The sequence below is a fragment of the Macrobrachium nipponense genome, chromosome 33 (assembly GCF_015104395.2).
Source record: "Macrobrachium nipponense isolate FS-2020 chromosome 33, ASM1510439v2, whole genome shotgun sequence".
In the NCBI taxonomy this organism is placed as follows: Eukaryota; Metazoa; Arthropoda; class Malacostraca; order Decapoda; family Palaemonidae; genus Macrobrachium; species Macrobrachium nipponense.
Window position 1 is genome coordinate 20,097,711 of NC_087219.1, and position 18,828 is coordinate 20,116,538.

Sequence of the window (18,828 nt, forward strand, 5' to 3'; positions counted from 1 at the left end):
TGGAATCCGCCTTGAATACTCTCATGCCGGGATGACAGGCAGTTGGGGGACTGCCTGGAATGCCACCTTGGGAATCTCTTGATCATGACAGGCGTTGGGGGTACTGCCTGGAATCCAGCCTTGGAATCCTTCGGAAATACTCTTGAGCCGATGACAGGCAGTTGGGGGGCCTGCCTGGAATCCAGCCTTGGAATACTCTTGAGCCGATGACAGGCAGTTGTGGGCTGCCCTGGAATCCAGCCTTGGAATACTCTTGCGCCGATGACAGGCAGTTTGTGGGACTGCCTGGAATCCAGCCTTGGAATACTTCTTGAGCCTATTAAAGGCAGTTGGGGGCTTCCTGGAAATCCAGCCTTTGGAATACTCTTGAGCCCGATGCCAAGGCGTTGGGGACTGCCTGGAATCTAGCCTTGGAATACTCTTGAGCCGATGACAGGCAGTTGGGGGACTGCCTGGAATCCAGCCTTGGAATACTCTCATTGCCGATGACAGGCAGTTGGGGGACTGCCTGGAATCCAGCCTTGAATACTCTCATGCCGATGACAGGCATTTGTGGGACTGCCTGGATCCAGCCTTGAATACTCTTGAGTCCGATGAAAGGCAGTTGGGGGGACTGCCTGGAATCCAGCCTTGGAATACTCTTGAGCCGATGAAAGGCAGTGGGGGGCTGCCTGGAATCCAGCCTTGGAATACTCTCGAGCCGATGAAAGGCAGTTGGGGGGCTGCCTGGAATCCAGCCTTGGAATACTCTCGAGCCGATGACAGGCAGTTGGGGGACTGCCTGGAATCCAGCCTTGGAATACTCTGAGCCGATGACAGTCAGTTGGGGGACTGCCTGGAATCCAGCCTTGGAAAAAATACTCTCGAGCCGATGGAAAGGGCAGTTGGGGGCTGCCTGGAATCCAGCCTTGGAATACTCTTGAGCAGATAACAGTCAGTTTTGTTGGGGACTGCCTGGAATCCAGCCTTGGAATACTCTTGAGCAGATGACAGGCAGTTGGGGGACTGCCTGGAATCCAGCCTTGGAATACTCTCGAGCCGATGACAGGCAGTTGGGGGACTGCCTGGAATCCAGCCTTGGAATACTCTTGAGCCGATGACAGGCAGTTGGGGGACTGCCTGGAATCCTTCCTTGGAAATGCTCTTGAGCCGATGACAGGCAGTTGGGGGACTGCCTGGAATCCGCCTTGAATGCTCTTGGGAGCCGATGAAGGGCGTTGGGGGACTGCCTGGATCCAGCCTTGGAATGCTCTTGAGCCGATGAAAGGCAGTTGGGGGGCTGCCTGGAATCCAGCCTTGGAATGCTCTTGAGCCGATGAAAGGGCAGTTGGGGGGGCTGCCCTGAATCCCACCTTGAATGCTCTTGAGCCGATGAAAGGCAGTTTGGGGGGCTGCCTGGAATCCAAGCCTTTGGAATGCTCTTGAGCGATGAGGCAGGCGTTGGGGGCTGCCTGGATCCAGCTTGAATGCTCTCGAGCCAAAAATGACAGGCAGTTGGGGGACTGCCTGGAATCCAGCCTTGGAATACTCTCGAGCCGATGACAGGCAGTTGGGGGACTGCCTGGAATCCAGCCTTGGAATACTCTCGAGCCGATGACAGGCAGTTGGGGGACTGCCTGGAATCCAGCCTTGGAATACTCTCGAGCCAATGACAGGCAGTTGGGGGACTGCCTGGAATCCAGCCTTGGAATACTCTCAAGCCGATGACAGGCAGTTGGGGGACTGCCTGGAATCCAGCCTTGGAATACTCTTGAGCTGATGACAGGCAGTTGTGGGGCTGCCTGGAACCCACCCTCGGACTACTCTTGAGCCGACGGCAGGCATCTGCGGGGCTGTTTGGAACCCAGCCTTGGACTACTCTTGAGCCCACAACAGGCAGTTGTGGGGCTGCTGGAACAACACTAGGACTTTGAGCCGAGGCCAGAGGATGACAGGCAGTTGGGGGGCTGCCTGGAACAACACTTGGACTCTGAGCCAAAGCCCGAAGGATGACAGGCAGTTAGGGGGTTAATTGGAACAATATTTGGACACTGAACCGAGGGCCGGAGGACGACAGGCGGTTGGAGGGCTGTCTGGAACCACACTGGGACTCTTAGCCAAGGCCCAGAGGATGACAGGCAGTTGGGGGCCTGCTTGGAACCACACTTGGACTCTGAGCCAAAGCCCGGAGGATGACAGGCAGTTAGGGGGTTATTGGAACCAAATATTTGACCCACTGAACCGGAGGGCCGTAGGACCGACAGGACGGTTGGAGGGTCCTGCCTTGGAACCACACTTGGCTCTTAAGCCAAGGCCGCATAGGATTTGGACAGGCAAGTTGGGGGCCTGCTTGGAACCACACTTGGACTCTGAGCCAAAGCCCGGAGGATGACAGGCAGTTAGGGGGTTAATTGGAACAATTATTTGAACACTGGGACCCGAGGACGGAGGAACGGACAGGCCGGTGAAACGGAGGGTTGGGGGAAGGGCGGACAGAACGGTTGGAAGGGCTGCCTGGAACCAAACTTGGACTCTTTTAAGCCAAGGCCCAGAGGATGACAGGCGTTTGGGGGCCTGCTTTGGAAACCACACTTGGGACTCCTGAAGCCAAAGCCCGTGGAGGAGAAGGCAGTTAGGGGGTTAATTGGAACAATATTTGGACACTGAACCGAGGGCCGGAGGACGACAGGCGGTTGGAGGGCTGCGTGGAACCACACTTGGACTCTGAGCCGAGGTTCGGAGGATGACAGGCAGTTGGGGGGCTAATTGGAAAATATTTGGACACTGAACCGAGGGCTGGAGGACGACAGGCAGTTGGGGGTCTGTTTGGAACCACACTTGGACTCTGAGCTGACGACAGGCAGTTGTGGGGCTGCCTGGAACCACACTTGGACTCTGAGCCGAGGCCCGGAGGACGACAGGCTGTTGGAGGGCTGCCTGGAACCACACTTGGATCCTGAGCCGAGGCCCGGAGGACGACAGGCTGTTGGGGGTTCTGCCTGGAACTACACTTGGACTCTGAGCCGAGGCCCGGAGGACGACAGGTGGTTGGAGGGCTGCCTGGAACCACACTTGGACTCTGAGCCGAGCCCGGAGGACGACAGGCGGTTGGAGGGCTGCCTGGAACCACACTTGGACTCTGAGCCGAGGCCCGGAGGACGACAGGCGGTTGGAGGGCTGCCTGGAACCACACTTGGACTCTGAGCCGAGGCCCGGAGGACGACAGGCGGTTGGAGGGCTGCCTGGAACCACACTTGGACTCTGAGCCGAGGCCCGGAGGACGACAGGCGGTTGGAGGGCTGCCTGGAACCACACTTGGACTCTGAGCCGAGGCTCGGAGGATGACAGGCAGTTGGGGGGCTAATTGGAAAATATTTGGACACTGAACCGAGGGCTGGAGGACGACAGGCAGTTGGGGGTCTGTTTGGAACCACAATTGGACTCTGAGCCGATGACAGGCAGTTGGGGTGCTGCCCTGAACCACAATTACAATCTGAGCTGATGACAGGCAGTTAGGGGGCTGCCTGGAACCAAACTTGGATTCTGAGCCAAAAACAGGCAGTTGGGGCCCTACCTGGAACCACACTTGGACTCTAAGCCGATGACAGGCAGTTGGGGGCCTGCATGGAACCACACTTGGACTCTGAGCCGAGGCCCAGAGGACGACAGGCAGTTGGGGGCTGCCTGAAACCACACTTGGACTCTGAGCCAAGGTCCGGAGGACGAGAGGCTGTTGGGGGGCTGCCTGGAACCACACTTGGACTCTGAGCCAAGGCCCGGAGGATGACAGGCAGTTGGGGGCTACCTGGAACCACACTTGGACTCTGAGCCAATGATAGGCAGTATGTGCCTGGAACCACACTTGGACTCTGAGCTGAGGCCCAGAGGACGACAGGCAGTTGAGGAGCTGCCTGGAACCAAACTTGGATTCTGAGCTGAGGCCTGGAGGACGACAGGTAATTGGGGGGCTGCCTAGAACCACACTTGCACTCTGAGCTGATGACAGGCAGTTGAGGGGCTGCTTGGAACCACAATTGGACTCTGAGCTGACGACAGGCAGTTGTGGGGCTGCCTGGAACCACACTTGGACTCTGAGCCGACGACAGGTAGTTGGGGTGCTGCCTGGAACCACAATTGCAATCTGAGCCGACGACAGGCAGTTGGGGGCCTGCCTGGAACCAAACTTGGACTCTGAGCCGACGACAGGAAGTTGGGGGGCTACCTGGAATCATACTTGTACTCTAAGCCGATGACAGGCAGTTGGGAGCCTCCCTGGAACCCCACTTGGACTCTGAGCTGAGGCCCGGAGGACGTCAGGCAGTTGGGGGCTGCCCGAAACCACACTTGGATTCTGAGCCGAGGCCCGGAAGACAACAGGCATTTGGGGGGCTGCCTGCAACCACACTTGGATTCTGAGCCTACTGGTTCTGCAGGTAGGCAGGGGAGGAGCTCTCATAACAGCTCCCCTTACATAAGAGACCGACACTCCGTTCCTTGGTCCAGCGTTTCTCTGCAAGAAGCCACTGGTCGAGACCTGCAGCTCGAACGCCACTGTGGGTTGGTGATCGCCTGCAGTCTTCCCAGCCTACTAGTTCTGCTAGTAGGCAGGGTAGGAGCATCAGGTCTCCCTCACCTGTCCCTTCAACCTCCTCAGGCTACACCGGGAGGAACGAGGCGAACAGGAGTGACCGTGAGGAATGCACTTCTTACGGTCCAGCCACGAGCCTGGTTCGGTCTTGGGACCAACAGATCCTCGCTCAAGTGGTTGGAGGAGATCGTGGGGGGCTGGCGAGGATGAATGATGCTTCCCAGACTCTCAGAGAGACCATCACCACCGTTCACATGACGGTCCTTCTGGACCATGCACTCAGAGACCAGGGTTGGGTCCCCTTTCAGTCCTCTTGAGAGGTTTCGACCTCGACGAGGACTGGGATGCGTCGGAGGACGGTATCAGCTCTCTCCTGTCAGGTGCTCGCTCAGCCCCACCCAGACGACGGTCATGGTGGCGGCAGAAGTTTAGCCTGCAGTACAAGTTCGTAACCCTCCTCGGGAAAACGTTTTCCTAGACTCTGAGCGGCCATCACTGGGAAGGCGAGCGAGTATCCAATCTACCTCCCCCATTCCCTCTCTCCCTATGGCTGCGAAGGGAAAGGAAGGGATCCTGCAGAGCATTCTCTGTAGGATTCCACGATGGGGACTGCATTCCTGGGGGGGAACCTTCTGGTCCTACCGGACGTAAGTCCCCGTTATTGAGGAAGGAACTTGCCCCATCCTCGATTTCTACGGGAATCGGGAGGACCACCACCCGATGATCGTCTGACGAATTTGTTGGGGGTTTTGCCGAGTGCTTAGAGTTCTTTGGAATTTCTAGCACTCTCCGAGTGTTCTGGTCTTCTACGATCTGCAAACACTTGGGCGAAACCACGGTCCAGAGTGGGCGAGACGAGAATCCCAGATAATTGTTACTACAATAATCGGAAATCTCGCCGAATGCTCGAATTCCTGGAATTTATAGCATTCAAGAAAAGCACTGCTGCTGAAGGAAGAATATCTCGGGAAGGGCTCAGCCTGGATGGACCTGACGTTCCGTCGACTCAGTAGGCGGCCAACGCCGGGATAGAGAAGAACGGATGGGAACATCCAGTTTGGCTTGAACTATCGTCTTCGGTATCCTGTTATCACCATAGAAGTCTTCCTTCGGGGGAAACTTCTCCTTCACTCTCTTCATTAGAGAATGAAGGGTGTCGGCCTCCAGTCCTTATTCTTGTTCCTCAAATGAAAGAGAATTTAGGATGGAGGTCTATGTACAGGGACCTACAAATATACTTCGTATATTGCCCTCGCGACATGCTTCTGTTATCAGTTGAATTGTCCGAGGTGTAGGCACATACTGTAGTTAACTCTACGGGTTGTGACCGAGACGAGTAGTATCTTCTTAATTGAACTGCAAGTCGGGACTGCCCTGCAAACCTCCCAGGAGTTACCAGTTTCGATTGTGAGATACTTAAGGTATCGTTACAACAACAACACCTCGCATTCCTTCTTGGAATGGATTACCTGGCAACTCAGGATGATGAGTGAGCAAGAGCTAGCGGTGTATTGGGCTGCCTGCCGCAGCACAGTACCAGTTGGCTCTCAAAGATAGCACGGTCGGATTATGTCTCTCTCCTCTACAATGATTGACTACCGAACCGAATCTCTGCCCGGCAATCACAGACTTAGGTCTCTGGTTGGCTGGAATTCTCGCATACGTGAATGACCATCTCTACTGAGTCACCTTGGACATTGCGAGAATTTTCAGATAGAGATATCTCAATAGACTCTCCGCTATCATCTTTCTGTTTACAGCACAGTAACAGAAGTCTGTAGCCTAGTCTCCCGCTGCATCGCACCTGCCGCTGCGATAATGCAGAATGATTTCTTCAGACATCTGAGTTTGTCTCCTAAATATATCTTGTATTCGTAGGTGTGCAATTGTTCATTGTTCACCCCCGAATTGTAGATGTATAATGGAAGACATTGCCTGTTCCCCGCCCTGCTAGCTCTACTTCCAAGTATATAGATGTCCTCCCTGGATAACCTGGGAAGATGATGATTCAGCCCATGAGAAGCGGTTCTTCAGGCAGTACATCCCTGTGTTTCCATAACTGAAAAGTGCTCCACTTTCATTGCAACTTCGACTTCTCACCGAACAGCAATGAAGTAGTGGTTTAGCGTTTTCAGTCCTTTGTAAATCACAAGGATTAAGCCGTCTTCGTGGGTTGGTGTCATCAGCGGGACTTTTCTAAGTTCAGAATCTTGAGTTATTTCTCTCGATTCGGCTGTGATGACGTAGGCCTGCATTCACCTACCACCTTCGTCTTCAACGACACATAGTGTTGTTTCTCCTTAGCTGAGATTCAACTACTATGAGAACTTCTGTCTTGCCATCAGGGACCTCGGTCTCTAGAAGGCAAATGACTTTCGCCTGTTGGGCACATGCCTTGAGAGAATCATCATCTCGCCTTCCGGCATCGGTGGCAACAGATAGATGATTTGTATGGTCTCTTGGCATAACCCTTCAAAAGGCAAGGGTCACATGACTACGCCTCAGATGCTTGGACAGCTCGCCTCACACAACCGAACGCAGTCAGTCGGCAGCTGTCGACGCATCCAAGACCGTCACGAGCAACGCTGTGGACTTAGTATCGGTTATACCAGATCAATCATTACTTCGTCCTACTAGTGTGTTCCGGTACCCATAACCATCGACACCCACCATGGAGTGTCGGTGTCCTTCCACCGCGGAGACGAAGAGACTTCGCCGCAGTGGGGTACGAAACCGCGAGAGACTTCACTGCAGTGGGATACGAGACCGCGAGACATTTCTCTGCAGACGGACAGACCAGTATGGGTACTGGACATCACTCCGAAGGTTATGTCCGACAGGAAGCTGGATAGGTCATCGCGACCATATCCTTCTTTCCCTCCGGGACTGCCCACAGGTCCTTGGAACCTCATTTCCCTGGACCAGTGGTGGATGCTTGCAAGATGTGTTTGCTTACCCAGCTCCTCGACATGACAAGTTGCATCCCGTCCATGGTGTACAGTTGTAGAGGTAAGAAGGATGCGAGAGTGACTGGCTCTCCCCCTTCCACTCCTCGTCTCTCCGTTCCTCTCCTTCGGGTTGAGGATAGGACTCGAACTCACACTGGCTGGTCGGACGATTGATGCGGTAAGCCTATACATAAGCATCCTTTTTATGTTTCTTATCAGAATCATAGAAGCAATCCCGCTCCTTCCTCTAGCAAGGGGAGGAAGGAGACTGACAATAATGCAAACCCTTCCCAGAACTTTGCATTAATGTCTCCAACGCCAATATTCTTCACAGCCCTTTTTCAGATGAGTCACGGTCCCTCACTCATTTCGAAAAGGCCCAGAATTCTGACTCTTGATCACGCAGCTCCTATACTCTGATCAAGTTGTCAGAGGCAGCAGGGCACTCCTCCTCGCTCTTACGACCAGGAGGAGTAGCCTAGGTGCGCAGAACTCCAGTCAGTTCTAGAGGCTCACTCAGATTCCTCCCACCAATCAGTGAGTCTTCCTATTGTTAAAGGACCGAAAGGTTTGTATTACGTATCGGAACAAATAACAATTTGTCGAAAATTGTATTTTTCCTAACTATACAAACCTGAGGGCCTTTAACAAATATGCCCACCTCTTGCCACCCCTCAATCTGAACCTGGGCCGAAAGGCAAAGTGGAGTGTTTACATCCGGGCAGGCTAGCCTGCCCCACGGTAGTTACTGCCTAACCCCCTTGTTCAAGATTCAACAGCCGTAATTCCAGCTACTCTGAAAGCATATTCCTATTGTTAGAGGACCTCAGGTTTGTATAGTTAGAAAAATACAATTTTCAACAAATTGTTATTTTTGCGCGACCCAGAATTATGTGACCTGTCTGACAGTCCAATGGATTGCCAAGATAATTCGATGCTTCCTTCTGCAAGCAACATCAGGAATTGCCCGGCTTGTGGGACAAGGATGAGTAGCAGGGAGTATGAACCCCATGACATTTGTAGCTTTTGTCATGGACAGGTTTGTGACTTGACTTCTTGTTGTGACTTATGTAAGACTTGGTCTGACGAAGACATGACGGCTTACATGAAACACCAAAGAATCTTGCAGCGTAACAAATTGATTAAAGAAAAAAAGAAATCGGTAGCTAGACCTGTATCTAATGATTTTTTTGACTTGTGCGCTCATGGTTCTGGCTCTTCGGTTTCGGTATCGTGTGATTCCGATTCCGAATTAATTGATGCTTTGCCACCTGTACAACCAGAAAATTGTGAAGCTGTTTCTGATGTTGAATCAAAGTTTTGGCGATGGAAACTAGTTGGAGACAGAAATTAAAAAAAATTCAGCTTAGTTTAGATAGAGGCATTTCAGCCAAGTTTAACAAGCTGTCAGAGAATTTTGAAGCTTTTACTAGAATGTCTAACACTTTTAGATTCATTTTCAGCTCCTCGTCACGTACCTGTCGACAGCACCATGGGTAATGGTGCGACAGATACCTCGGCTTGTGAACCCCGTCGTGGCGAAGGCCTAGGGGGGATCCGGTTCAGGCAGGTGCCTGACGATTCTTTACCCAATGTGTCCCCTGTTAGTCCTGTAACCGTGCCAAAGGGCGCTTATTTAGGAGAAGGGGGGAGGGGTATTAGTGTTAGACCTAAGATAGCTAGTTGTCAGGTTCTTACTTCAGGGGAAGTTTCTTGGTTAGGATCTGACGATGATGATGATGACGTGGATTCATGTGATATTGATGTTTCTTTGAATGGCGGTCATGATGTCGAGTTCAAGAAACTTTTTTATTTAATTTTGAGTTTTCTTCCTCAGGTGAGGCCTAAAGAGCAGAAGCAGCCTCCGCCTCGTTGTATTACAGAAGGGATTTTTCTTGACGGTCCTTCCCGGTAGCAGGAATTTTTACGTTTCCCCTTTGCTCAAAGGTTCGCAAGAGTGAGGGCGGACATCGCCACTAAACTTTCGAAAGTGATCGGGGAAGAGAAGAGGAAGCTCTCTTCTCTTCTACGACACCGGAGAGGAGTTTATCAGGTGGCGGATGATGCTTCATTCTCTCAACCCCCCAAACCAAATCCTGATTTTGTCTGACTTTCAGGTCAACATTTGCTTTCCAAGGCTTCGGTCTCGGTCTCAATCGAAGTCTTTATTGCCATGGAGTCTGTTATGAGCTCCTTACAAGAAGCTCAATCCTTCAATATGTGGGTCATCGGAGGTCTTTTAATGTATATCAAGGACTACGGGTTTGTTCCTCCCGATGCTCTTCTTTTTGAGAAATCCTGCTCGTCTATTTCAATCGCTTCTGTACATCAGAATGAGCTTGCCGCTTCAATGCAGGCCTTTCTTGTTTCTCTAAGGCGTAATCGTTTATTGTCCTCTTCTCCTTTTGGCGATTCCCTATTTGATATGTCTGTGCTTTCTGAGGTTTTAAAGGAACATCAAGGTGATGCCTCTTCCCAAGCTCACTGGGCCTTATCAAGGGCTTTTTCCTCTGGTCTTCCTCCCATTCCTTCAAGGAGTAAGTGTAACTTTAGTGCCAGATCCGTACCTTCTGCTCCAGCCCAACAACCTCCTCCTTCTGGCTCGTTTTTCAGAGTACATCTCAGGTTTCTGGCGCCTCAGCTTCCTCCTCTGGTGCTCACTCTTTGAAACGTGGGAGAGGTTCTTGGCGTGGCTCTAAGGGCAGAGGAAGAGCTTAACCTCCAAGAGGACCTTCTTCTTCCTTGCCTTTGCGTAAGAATTTTCAGAAGTAGGAAGTCATTACCTCTGTCTGGGGACCACAGTAGGATCTTGTCCCTCTCACCATTGGTCAGCTTGGCAGGAGAGAGCAGTGGATGCTTGGGTAGTGGAGGTCCTGAATTTAGGTTACGAGATCCCTTTTGTTTCGAGACCTCCGCTTTCCAATCGTCCTCTCGAGTTCAGCAGTTATTCCCCTCACTCAATCAGGGGTCAAGCCTTGGAGAAGGATGCCATAGAGCGAGCTCCTCCTTCTCCCGGGTTTTACTCATGGGTGTTTGTAGTTCTAAAGGCCTCGGGTGCCTGGCGCCCCATCATAGATCTTTCAGTCTTGAACAAGTTCATTCTAAAGTCCAAGTTGTTTCGATACAAATACAAACCATCGGTCCTTTAACAATAGGAATGTAACTTGCGACAGCTGGAACCGGTCGTAAGCTTCGAACAAGGGAGTTCGGTAGTTAACTGCTTGTCCGACAGTCAGTGCACCGCGCGACTGGGAGGTGAAGATTCACTTTGCTTTTGGCCGTGCTGGGTGACAGACGTGTTCTCCACTTCTCTCTGCCCGCCTTTCGTTGTGTGCTTTGTTTTCTCCAAACCTTGGTTTGCTTTTGTGTGAATTGTTCTCAATACTGTAAGTACGTGTGTTTGTATTGTTGCAATTTAACTATTATGGATTCTCGTGAGCTGGAGAGTTTCCCGCACCCCCCCATCAGCCGCAGGACTTGCCCTGGTGTGGAGGGCCGTAGGTGTGGGGCCTTCTGCTCTTTTCCCAAGGTAGATCCTCATGAATTGTGTGCTCGGTGTCGGGGGCACGAATGCTCTCGCGCCGAGCCCTGTGATATTTGTGTTTTGTGGTCGGAGGAGCAGTGGGCGCGCTTTGAAGGGAGGAGGAAGCGACGTAAGCCTGCCAGGGAGTCATCGGAAAGTTCTCCGGCTACTTCCCTGGTCACGGACACGTCGTCTTCTTTCCTCTCTCCATCTCAGCTCCCGAGTATGGCTCCTTCCCCTTCAGAGGGGGGGTGTTGTTTCTCGCTCCTTCTCTTCACCTGATCCATTGAGCGTGGAGGAGGGGTCTAGGTACCCCGACATCCAATTGTACTCGGGGTCTTCCGTTAGCTCGGGGTGGGACTTGTCACCCCAGGGCGAGGGGGAACCCCTCCTACTAACCCAACTTTTGCTTCCTCAGGTGCGATTGCCACGGGTGACGACTTCGGCCAGGTGTGGCACTCGCTGGGTCTCCAGGGGACACCGAGTATTCGGGAGCTGTTGGATCACCTGGCGGGTGGCTCTTCTACGGTGACTCATGGCCCGGTGACCACCACCACTGTATCGACCCCAGGGTATGCCGCCCCTCCTCACCTGGTGTATACTCAGCATATCACTATGGTGACCCCTTCAGCTGCAGTGCAGGCGCCGTTGTCCAGCGTTCCGAGGAGGGTCGTAACACCGCCGCCTGGGTTCGCTGCTCTCGCCTCAGCCCCCAACTTCCGGTGCCCCAAGAGCTTTCCCCTGGACCTGCCACCAGTACCCAGGAGGTCGCTGGCCGCTGCCCTGCCTCCTGCTGTACTTGCCTTTCCTGCCGTGCCTGCTGTACCTGCTGTACCTGTTCTACCTGGCCCAGCCCCTGCCGACATCGTTCCAGCCCGTGGTGTTGCTGCCCCAGTCGCAGGTCCTTCCGGCAATAGCCCCGGCTCTGTCCTGGATGGAGGATCTGACTACTGTCCTGAGGAAGCTGACGAAGAAGAAGAAGAAGAGGAGGAAGGTGTCGTCGTCGTCTTCATCGTCTTCTTTGTTGTCGTCTGCTGCTGCCTCTTCCCCTTCGGCTTTCAAGGCTTCACGGCCGAGGAGGAAGGCTGTCTCCTCCCCCCTAAGAAGTCTCCTTCTTAGGTGGAACGGGGGATCTTCCGCTGGTCCTCCTGCTCCTTTGGGAGTGGGGCCTGTCTCTCCTTCTGCATGGAAGAAGTCGGGGACCAGAGGGGTACCGGCTAACACCGTTACCTCCTCACCTGGTGCTAGGGGCTCTGCCGCTGCATCAGGTTCCGTCTCGGCCTCTTGTTCGCGAGAGGTACCGAGTGGGCGGTCGCCTGCGGGTGACCGTGCAGCCAAAGTCCAGGCTTCCGAGTTTGCTCGGCGCCAGGACCGAGGCACGGAGCGGAAGACAGGTGAGAGTTGCTCAGGAGACTCCCGCCACGCCATTGATCGCTCTTGTAGCAATACGCGGGCCCCTAGGGTTGACACGACGGTCCCAGACCAGCCGCGGGTTGAGACAAGGAAGAGGTCCCCTCGGTCGCCAGAACCAGCTTCGGCAGGTTCCAGTGGCTCGACACGCCGTGAGGACAGTCCCCGCTCCCACCGCGACAGCGGACTCTGTAGGTCACCTGACCGCCGCTCCCGCCGGGACTGGGCGGGTAGGGGGACCAGCAGCAGCTCTCCTGACACTCGGGACCGGAGTCGCTGTTCTCGGTCCAGCCGCTCTTCCCCGGAGAGCGGTGCGACCAGGCCTGCAGCTCGATCACCACCACTGGTTGGCGATTGCCTGCAGCCCCCCAAGCACACCGGTTCTGTCGGTGAGCGAGGGGGGAGTGTCAGGTCTTCCTCTCCAATCCCTTCAACTTCCTCGGGCTACGGTGGGAAGAGCGAGGCGATCCGGAGTGACCGTGGGGAGCGCGCTCCTCACAATCCCACCACGACGCCCTACGAGCCTGGCACAGTCAAAGGACCAAGAAGGTCGTACGCACAAGTAGCAGGAGAAGACCAGGAGGGGTCTGTTGCAGTTCCTCCTTCGGAAGGAGGAGGGTCTCGGGAGGCGCTCTTGTTGGAGGGACTTGATGGTCCTACTCCACAAGACGCGGTCACTCCCGAGATCCAGAGGTCGTTTGCAGAGGTTATTGCGCTGATTCGTCAGCACAATGACCTCGGGGAAGGATCGCCAGTACCACTTTCTGAGCCTACCTCCAGGCTCGAGTCATTCTGGGGTCCTAAGAAGGAACCCAAGACGACGGTGGGTCTGCCGCGATCAGCTCTGGCTGACTCGGTGCTGGGCCAGGTGGACTCTCTCGTCTCCGGACAGGAGGGCTCACTACGGTCTGGCAGGTCATCCAAGCTACTTCCCCCACCTCTACTGCGACAGAGGAGATTCTACGTGCCATCGGAGGACCCTTTGCTGCCCAAACAGGTTAACCCGGAGTTAGCTAGGCTAACACCGGGGGTGTCTGCAGCAGCTCCTGTCGGAGAACTTGTGGTTCTCGGAGCAAGAGGCACTCGCCTTGGAATCAACCACCATGGCGGCATTCCAAGCAGTCTCCTGGTTAGACCTGTGGTCCCTCATGGTGTCTAAGGTCGCGGCCACTTCGGGAAATATCACTCCTGAAGGTGACCCGGCTTTCGGGAGACTGTGCCAGTCTGGAGGTAGAGCCATCTCCTACCTAGCCGACCAGACGGCAAACCTGTGGGCCAACCTGGTTCTTCGATGTAGGGACGCAGTCCTCACCTGAGTGACCAGGGCGGCTGGGCGTGACGCGGCTCTGGGTCTTCGCAACAGACCGGTGCGGAGTTCCTCCTCTCTCTTCCCCGGAGAGATGGTGGACGCTGCGGTGGAGCGATGGCGCACTGATGACAGTGACCGTCTAGTACACCAGGCAGTCTCAAAGGCGTCTGGGCAGCCTCGAGCTACTGCGGCCAAGCCCAAGAGCTTGGTTAGTGCTTCCTTTGTGGCCAAGACGATCGCATCATTGAGGCCCAGGGGAAAGACTCTGCCTTTGCCTTGTTCTAGGAGCAACCGTAACCAGCCCTCCTCCTCATGAGGGAGAGCTGGGAAGAAGAAGCCGAAGACAGGTGGGAAACGCAAGGGACGGCGTTCCCCCTCACCTGCTGCCGGAAGTGGGGGGGTGCCTGGTGAGCCATTGGGCAACATGGCAGCGCTTTGGAGCGAAGACCTGGATAGTAGACGTCCTTCGGGAGTTGTATCTACTACCCTTTGAGTCTCGGCCACCCCTCACCTCCAACCCGGTCCACCTTCAGACCTATGTACCCGGAACATCCAAGGACGTAGCACTTCGGCAGGAAGTCCAAGTCATGCTGAGCAAAGGAGCTGTGGAGATCATCAGGGATCGGTCATCGGGCTTCTACAGCCGTTTTTCCTGGTGGAGAAGTCTTTGGTGGGCTGGCGCCCGGTGATAGATCTCTCTCCCCTGGACCGATTCGTTCACCAGTCTCGGTTCACGATGGAGACGGCATGCTCCGTGCTCGACTCCATCAGGGAGAACGACTTCATGCTTTCGGTGGACTTGAAGGACGCGTATTTCCAGATACCCGTTCATCAATCCTCCAGGAAGTACCTCCGCTTCATACCAATTCAGGGCACTTTGCTTCGGTCTCTCAACCGCCCCACAGGTGTTCATGCGAGTGTTCACTCTGTTGTCTGCTTGGGCCCACTCATCTGGGATATGTCTCTTGAGGTATCTCGACGACTGGTTAGTCCTGGCGAGCTCCCGCTCGCAGTTGCTACGGGACAGGGATCGACTCCTCGAGTTCTGCCGCAATCTGGGGATCGTGGTGAACTTCAAGTAGTCAGATCTCGAGCCCAAGCAGAGGATGAAGTACCTGGGTATGTTGATCGATACGGTAGCAGGACGAGTCTTCCCCGCAGACTTGCGGATCAGCAGATTCAGGGAGGCAGCCTACGAGTTCCTGTCTCGGCAGGAACGGCCAGCTCAGCCATGGCAAGTCGTAATTGGCCACCTGTCGTTAGTCCCTCACGGGCGTCTTCACCTGCGGAGACTAAATGAGAGTTGGTCCCAGGCAAGAGACCCGCCGTACTTCCCCGTGTCCCTCACAGAGGAGGTGAGGCAGGACCTAGCCTGGTGGCTGGACGACAGGAACCTCGTAAGAGGAGTGCCTCTCCGCACTACCCCATCCCCGGAGATGTTGCTGTTTTCAGATGCGTCAACCGAGGAATGGGGCGCACACCTGGAGGAGTTGCTGGCTGCAGGAGTGTGGGATCAACATGACAAGCACCTTCACATCAACGTCCTGGTGCTCAAGGCAGCGTTCCTCGCTCTCCAAGAGTTCCAGGACCGCCTGATGGGACACTCGGTGGTGTTGATGTGCGACAACACCACAGTAGTAGCATACGTCAACAAACACGGGGGCCTAGTTTCCCTCCCGTTGCACCAGTTGATGTTGCAGGTGCACAAGTGGGCCATGGCTCACTCGTTTGAGCTGTCAGCCCGCTACATTCCAGGCAAGAAGAATGTAGTAGCAGACAAGCTCAGCCGTCGGGATCAGGTGATAGGGACCAAATGGTCCCTACACCCAGACGTGGCGGAAAGGCTCTTCAACCTGTGGGGGCGTCCAGTCGTGGATCTGTTCGCCATCCGGCACAACAGGAAACTTCAGGATTTCTACTCAGCTGTGCCGGACCCATGGGCAGCTGCAGAGGACGCTCTTCAACACCCGTGGGACAACCTCTTCGTTTACACCTTTCCCCCGTTCTGTCTGATTCGCAAGGTGATCAGCCGAGTACTGGTCACCCCGAATCTCTGGATGATCCTGGTGGCTCCCAAATGGCCCCAGGCCATTTGGTATCTGGATCTGCTGGCTCTTCTTGCAGGAGCACCGAGAGAAATTTCCCCTTGGCACAACCTTCTCATCCAGCCACACGTGGAAAGGTACCACCAGTCAGTCCAGTCCCTTCATCTTCATGGCTGGCTGTTATCCACCATCTCTTGTGAGTGAGAGGCTTTTCTCGCCGAGCAGCAACAGAGATGGATGGGTACATCAGACAGTCCTCTGCAGCTGTGTACCAGGGAACGTGGGCCGTCTTCTGTGGTTGGTGTCGTAGACAGGGTCTATCTCCTCTCAGAGCCACTCTTCAGCAGGTAGCGGATTTCCTCGTCTTCCTTCGCCGAGAGAAGCTCCTCTCCGTCCCCACAGTCAAAGGATACAGGGCCGCCCTGGCCCTAGTCCTGAAGCTGAGGGGAGTGGATATCTCGAACTCGTTCGAGATCTCCCTGCTAATGAGGAGCTTCGAGAGGTCTTGCCCAACCAGTGAACTCAGGCCCCCGGGGTGGGATGTGACTCTCGTCCTTAGGAGTCTGACTCGAAGACTCTTCGAGCCACTCCAAGAGTCGTCAGACAGGGATCTGACCCTCAAGACCCTCTTTTTGCTGGCCCTGGCATCGGTGAAGAGAGTAGGGGAACTTCATGGCTTATCCTTCAACGTCAAGCATACCAGGGAATGGGGATCTGTGATGCTCTATTTTGTCCCGAACTTTGTAGCGAAGACTCAGAATCCTTCGGTCCCTGACGACCGGTTCGAGTCATTCACGATCCCCTCCCTACTGGATTTCACCAACAACGATGCGGATGAGATGCTGCTTTGTCCTGTGAGGGCTCTACGGCACTATCTGAAGAGAACTCGGCACCTCAGGCCTGAGTGTCGACGCCTCTTCGTTAGCACTGGGGTGACCAAGAAAGAAGTGTCCAAGAACACACTTTCTTTCTGGCTGCGTGAGGTGATCAGGAGGGCATACAAGGCTGATGGTAGCAACGACATCCGTACCCTTCGTCCGAGAGCCCACGAAGTCAGAGGCATTGGTCCTTCCCTTGCGTTCCGCAAGAACTTCTCCATGGCGCAGGTCCTGAAGGCAGGGGTCTGGCCCAACCAGACCACCTTCACCTCCTTCTACCTTTGGGATATAGCCCACAGGTCTTTGGACACTTTTTCCTTGGGACCCGTGGTGGCTGCTCAACAAGTTGTGTAGCTTACCCAGCACCCGAGCGGACAGAACAGCATCGAATCCTTGTGTGACTGCATGTATGGATGAGTGAATGAGAGTGTGACTGGCTTCTCTTCCCCATCTTTTTCTCCCCCTCTAACTGTGGGCAGAAGGACGCGGTCGTCACTACGCTGGAACAGGAGACCGATGCAGGTGAGCTACTCAACCGAGCCCCATCCTACCCCTTTCATTAGGGATAGGAGTGATTATCCACCACTTTCCCCAACAAGGGGGGGGGGGGGAAGTGGAAGCCAACAAGAGACAAACCCATGACTTCATATTGCCTCTTGCAATAGGAACAAATTCTTGCTTGCTAGTTTTAAGAGGTACGCTTGCCTCCCTTTTATTACTTGGGTCCAGAGGTCTGACCATTGATCCTGCAGTACATACCCCAGTCATTGGGCTAGGATCCCTCCCTCTGCTCTTACGACCAGGGAGGGAACCAAGGTGGACGAACACCAGTCTGTTCATTGACTCAGATTCCTCCCACCAAGAAGTGAGTCTTCCTATTGTTAAAGGACCAATGGTTTGTATTCGTATTGGAACAAATAACAATTTGTCGAAAATTGTATTTTTCCTAACTATACAAACCTGAGGTCCTTTACACATAGTCCCACCTCATGCCTACCATCACTCTGTGTTTTCCTGGGCCTAAAGCAAAGTGAATCTTCACCTCCCAGTCGCGCGGTGCGCTGACTGTCGGACAAGCAGTTAACTACTGAACTCCCTTGTTCGAAGCTTACGACCGGTTCTAGCTGCTGCAAGTTACATTCCTATTGTTAAAGGACCTCAGGCTTGTATAGTTAGGAAAAATACAATTTTCGACAAATTGCTATATTCTGAATAATTTAATATGTTTAAATTAGTTGAAAGGTAATTCAGTTAATTTCAGGATAAAAGGTCTCCTCAAAAATGTGTGAATAAGATCGGTATTATTAGCTGTAAGGTTTCCTAATTTCCTAACTTTTAAAGTAAATTCTTTTACATCAGATAGTTTAGGATGTTCCAAGTTTTACTGTATTCAATTTAATATACCTTTACTATTTCATATTTGGTAATTTAGTACATATGCTGTGAAGATAGTTTTTTTACGCACTTAGTTTGACATCGCCTTTCTGGAAATTGACCAAGTTTCAAGTTTCAGTGTATATAATCAACCAAAACTCATAGGCTGCATCCACATGACAGTAAAATGGCATAATCACTTGTTGGCGCCTTATCAAATACATTTCTTAAACAAGTTGAAAGCAAGTCATTGATATAAGTGGAGAAGAAATCTTGGCCCAATTCTGGATAATTGTAGCAGCACTGGTTAGAACTACATACTACTAAGTCTTTGACCTGTATTCAGTATTTTTGCAGTGTGTTTGCCATAAGTTGTAGATGTTTGTTTATGTTTTATTTCCATCATAATAGGGACTTGCTAGACCATCTTGTATACTCCTTATAGCCATAATCCCTATTTTGTATCATTTATTGAATTAAAATGAGCTCCTTCAGATTTAATCTTAATAGACTGTAGGGTGTCCATCATTGTAGAATAATATGTAAGCATTGGTACATACGCGTACAGGATCTAGGACAATTCGCCATAAGGCATTTTGCTGTAGGAGAATTGGCTGTAGGACTATTTGGTGTAAGACAATTTGGCGTACGGATATTTTGCTGTAATGAGAATTTAAAAGAAGAAAGGTCATTTAATTATTATTTAAAAATAACAAGAATACAGTAATACCTTGAGATACAAGCAGCCCAACATATGAATTTTTTGAGATACGA

The 18,828-nt window shown here is 53.0% G+C and overlaps 1 protein-coding gene across 1 annotated transcript; it reads right to left on the bottom strand.

Annotated features, from left to right (window-relative positions):
• Positions 1-476: 476 nt before the first annotated feature.
• On the bottom strand, positions 477-4,842 carry LOC135202782 (proline-rich protein 36-like). Its single transcript, XM_064232243.1, has 3 exons — positions 4,705-4,842; positions 2,697-4,201; positions 477-1,671 (listed from the first exon to the last, which is right to left on the bottom strand). Exons 1-3 carry the CDS (start codon positions 4,840-4,842, stop codon positions 477-479), a joined length of 2,838 nt encoding a protein of 945 aa, XP_064088313.1.
• Between the last annotated feature and the right edge of the window lie 13,986 nt (positions 4,843-18,828).

Bases quoted from the DNA above. Each gene is read 5' to 3' on its own strand.
- LOC135202782 (XM_064232243.1), bottom strand. From the start codon at position 4,842: ATGGTCCAGAAGGACCGTCATGTGAACGGTGGTGATGGTCTCTCTGAG. The intron at 4,202-4,704 runs GCTCGTGGCTGG...GTATGATTCCAG, and splicing joins TGGTCCCAAGACCGAACCAG to GTAGCCCCCCAACTTCCTGT. The intron at 1,672-2,696 runs GTGTGGTTCCAC...GCTGGATTCCAG, and splicing joins AACCTCGGCTCAGAGTCCAA to GCAGTCCCCCAACTGCCTGT.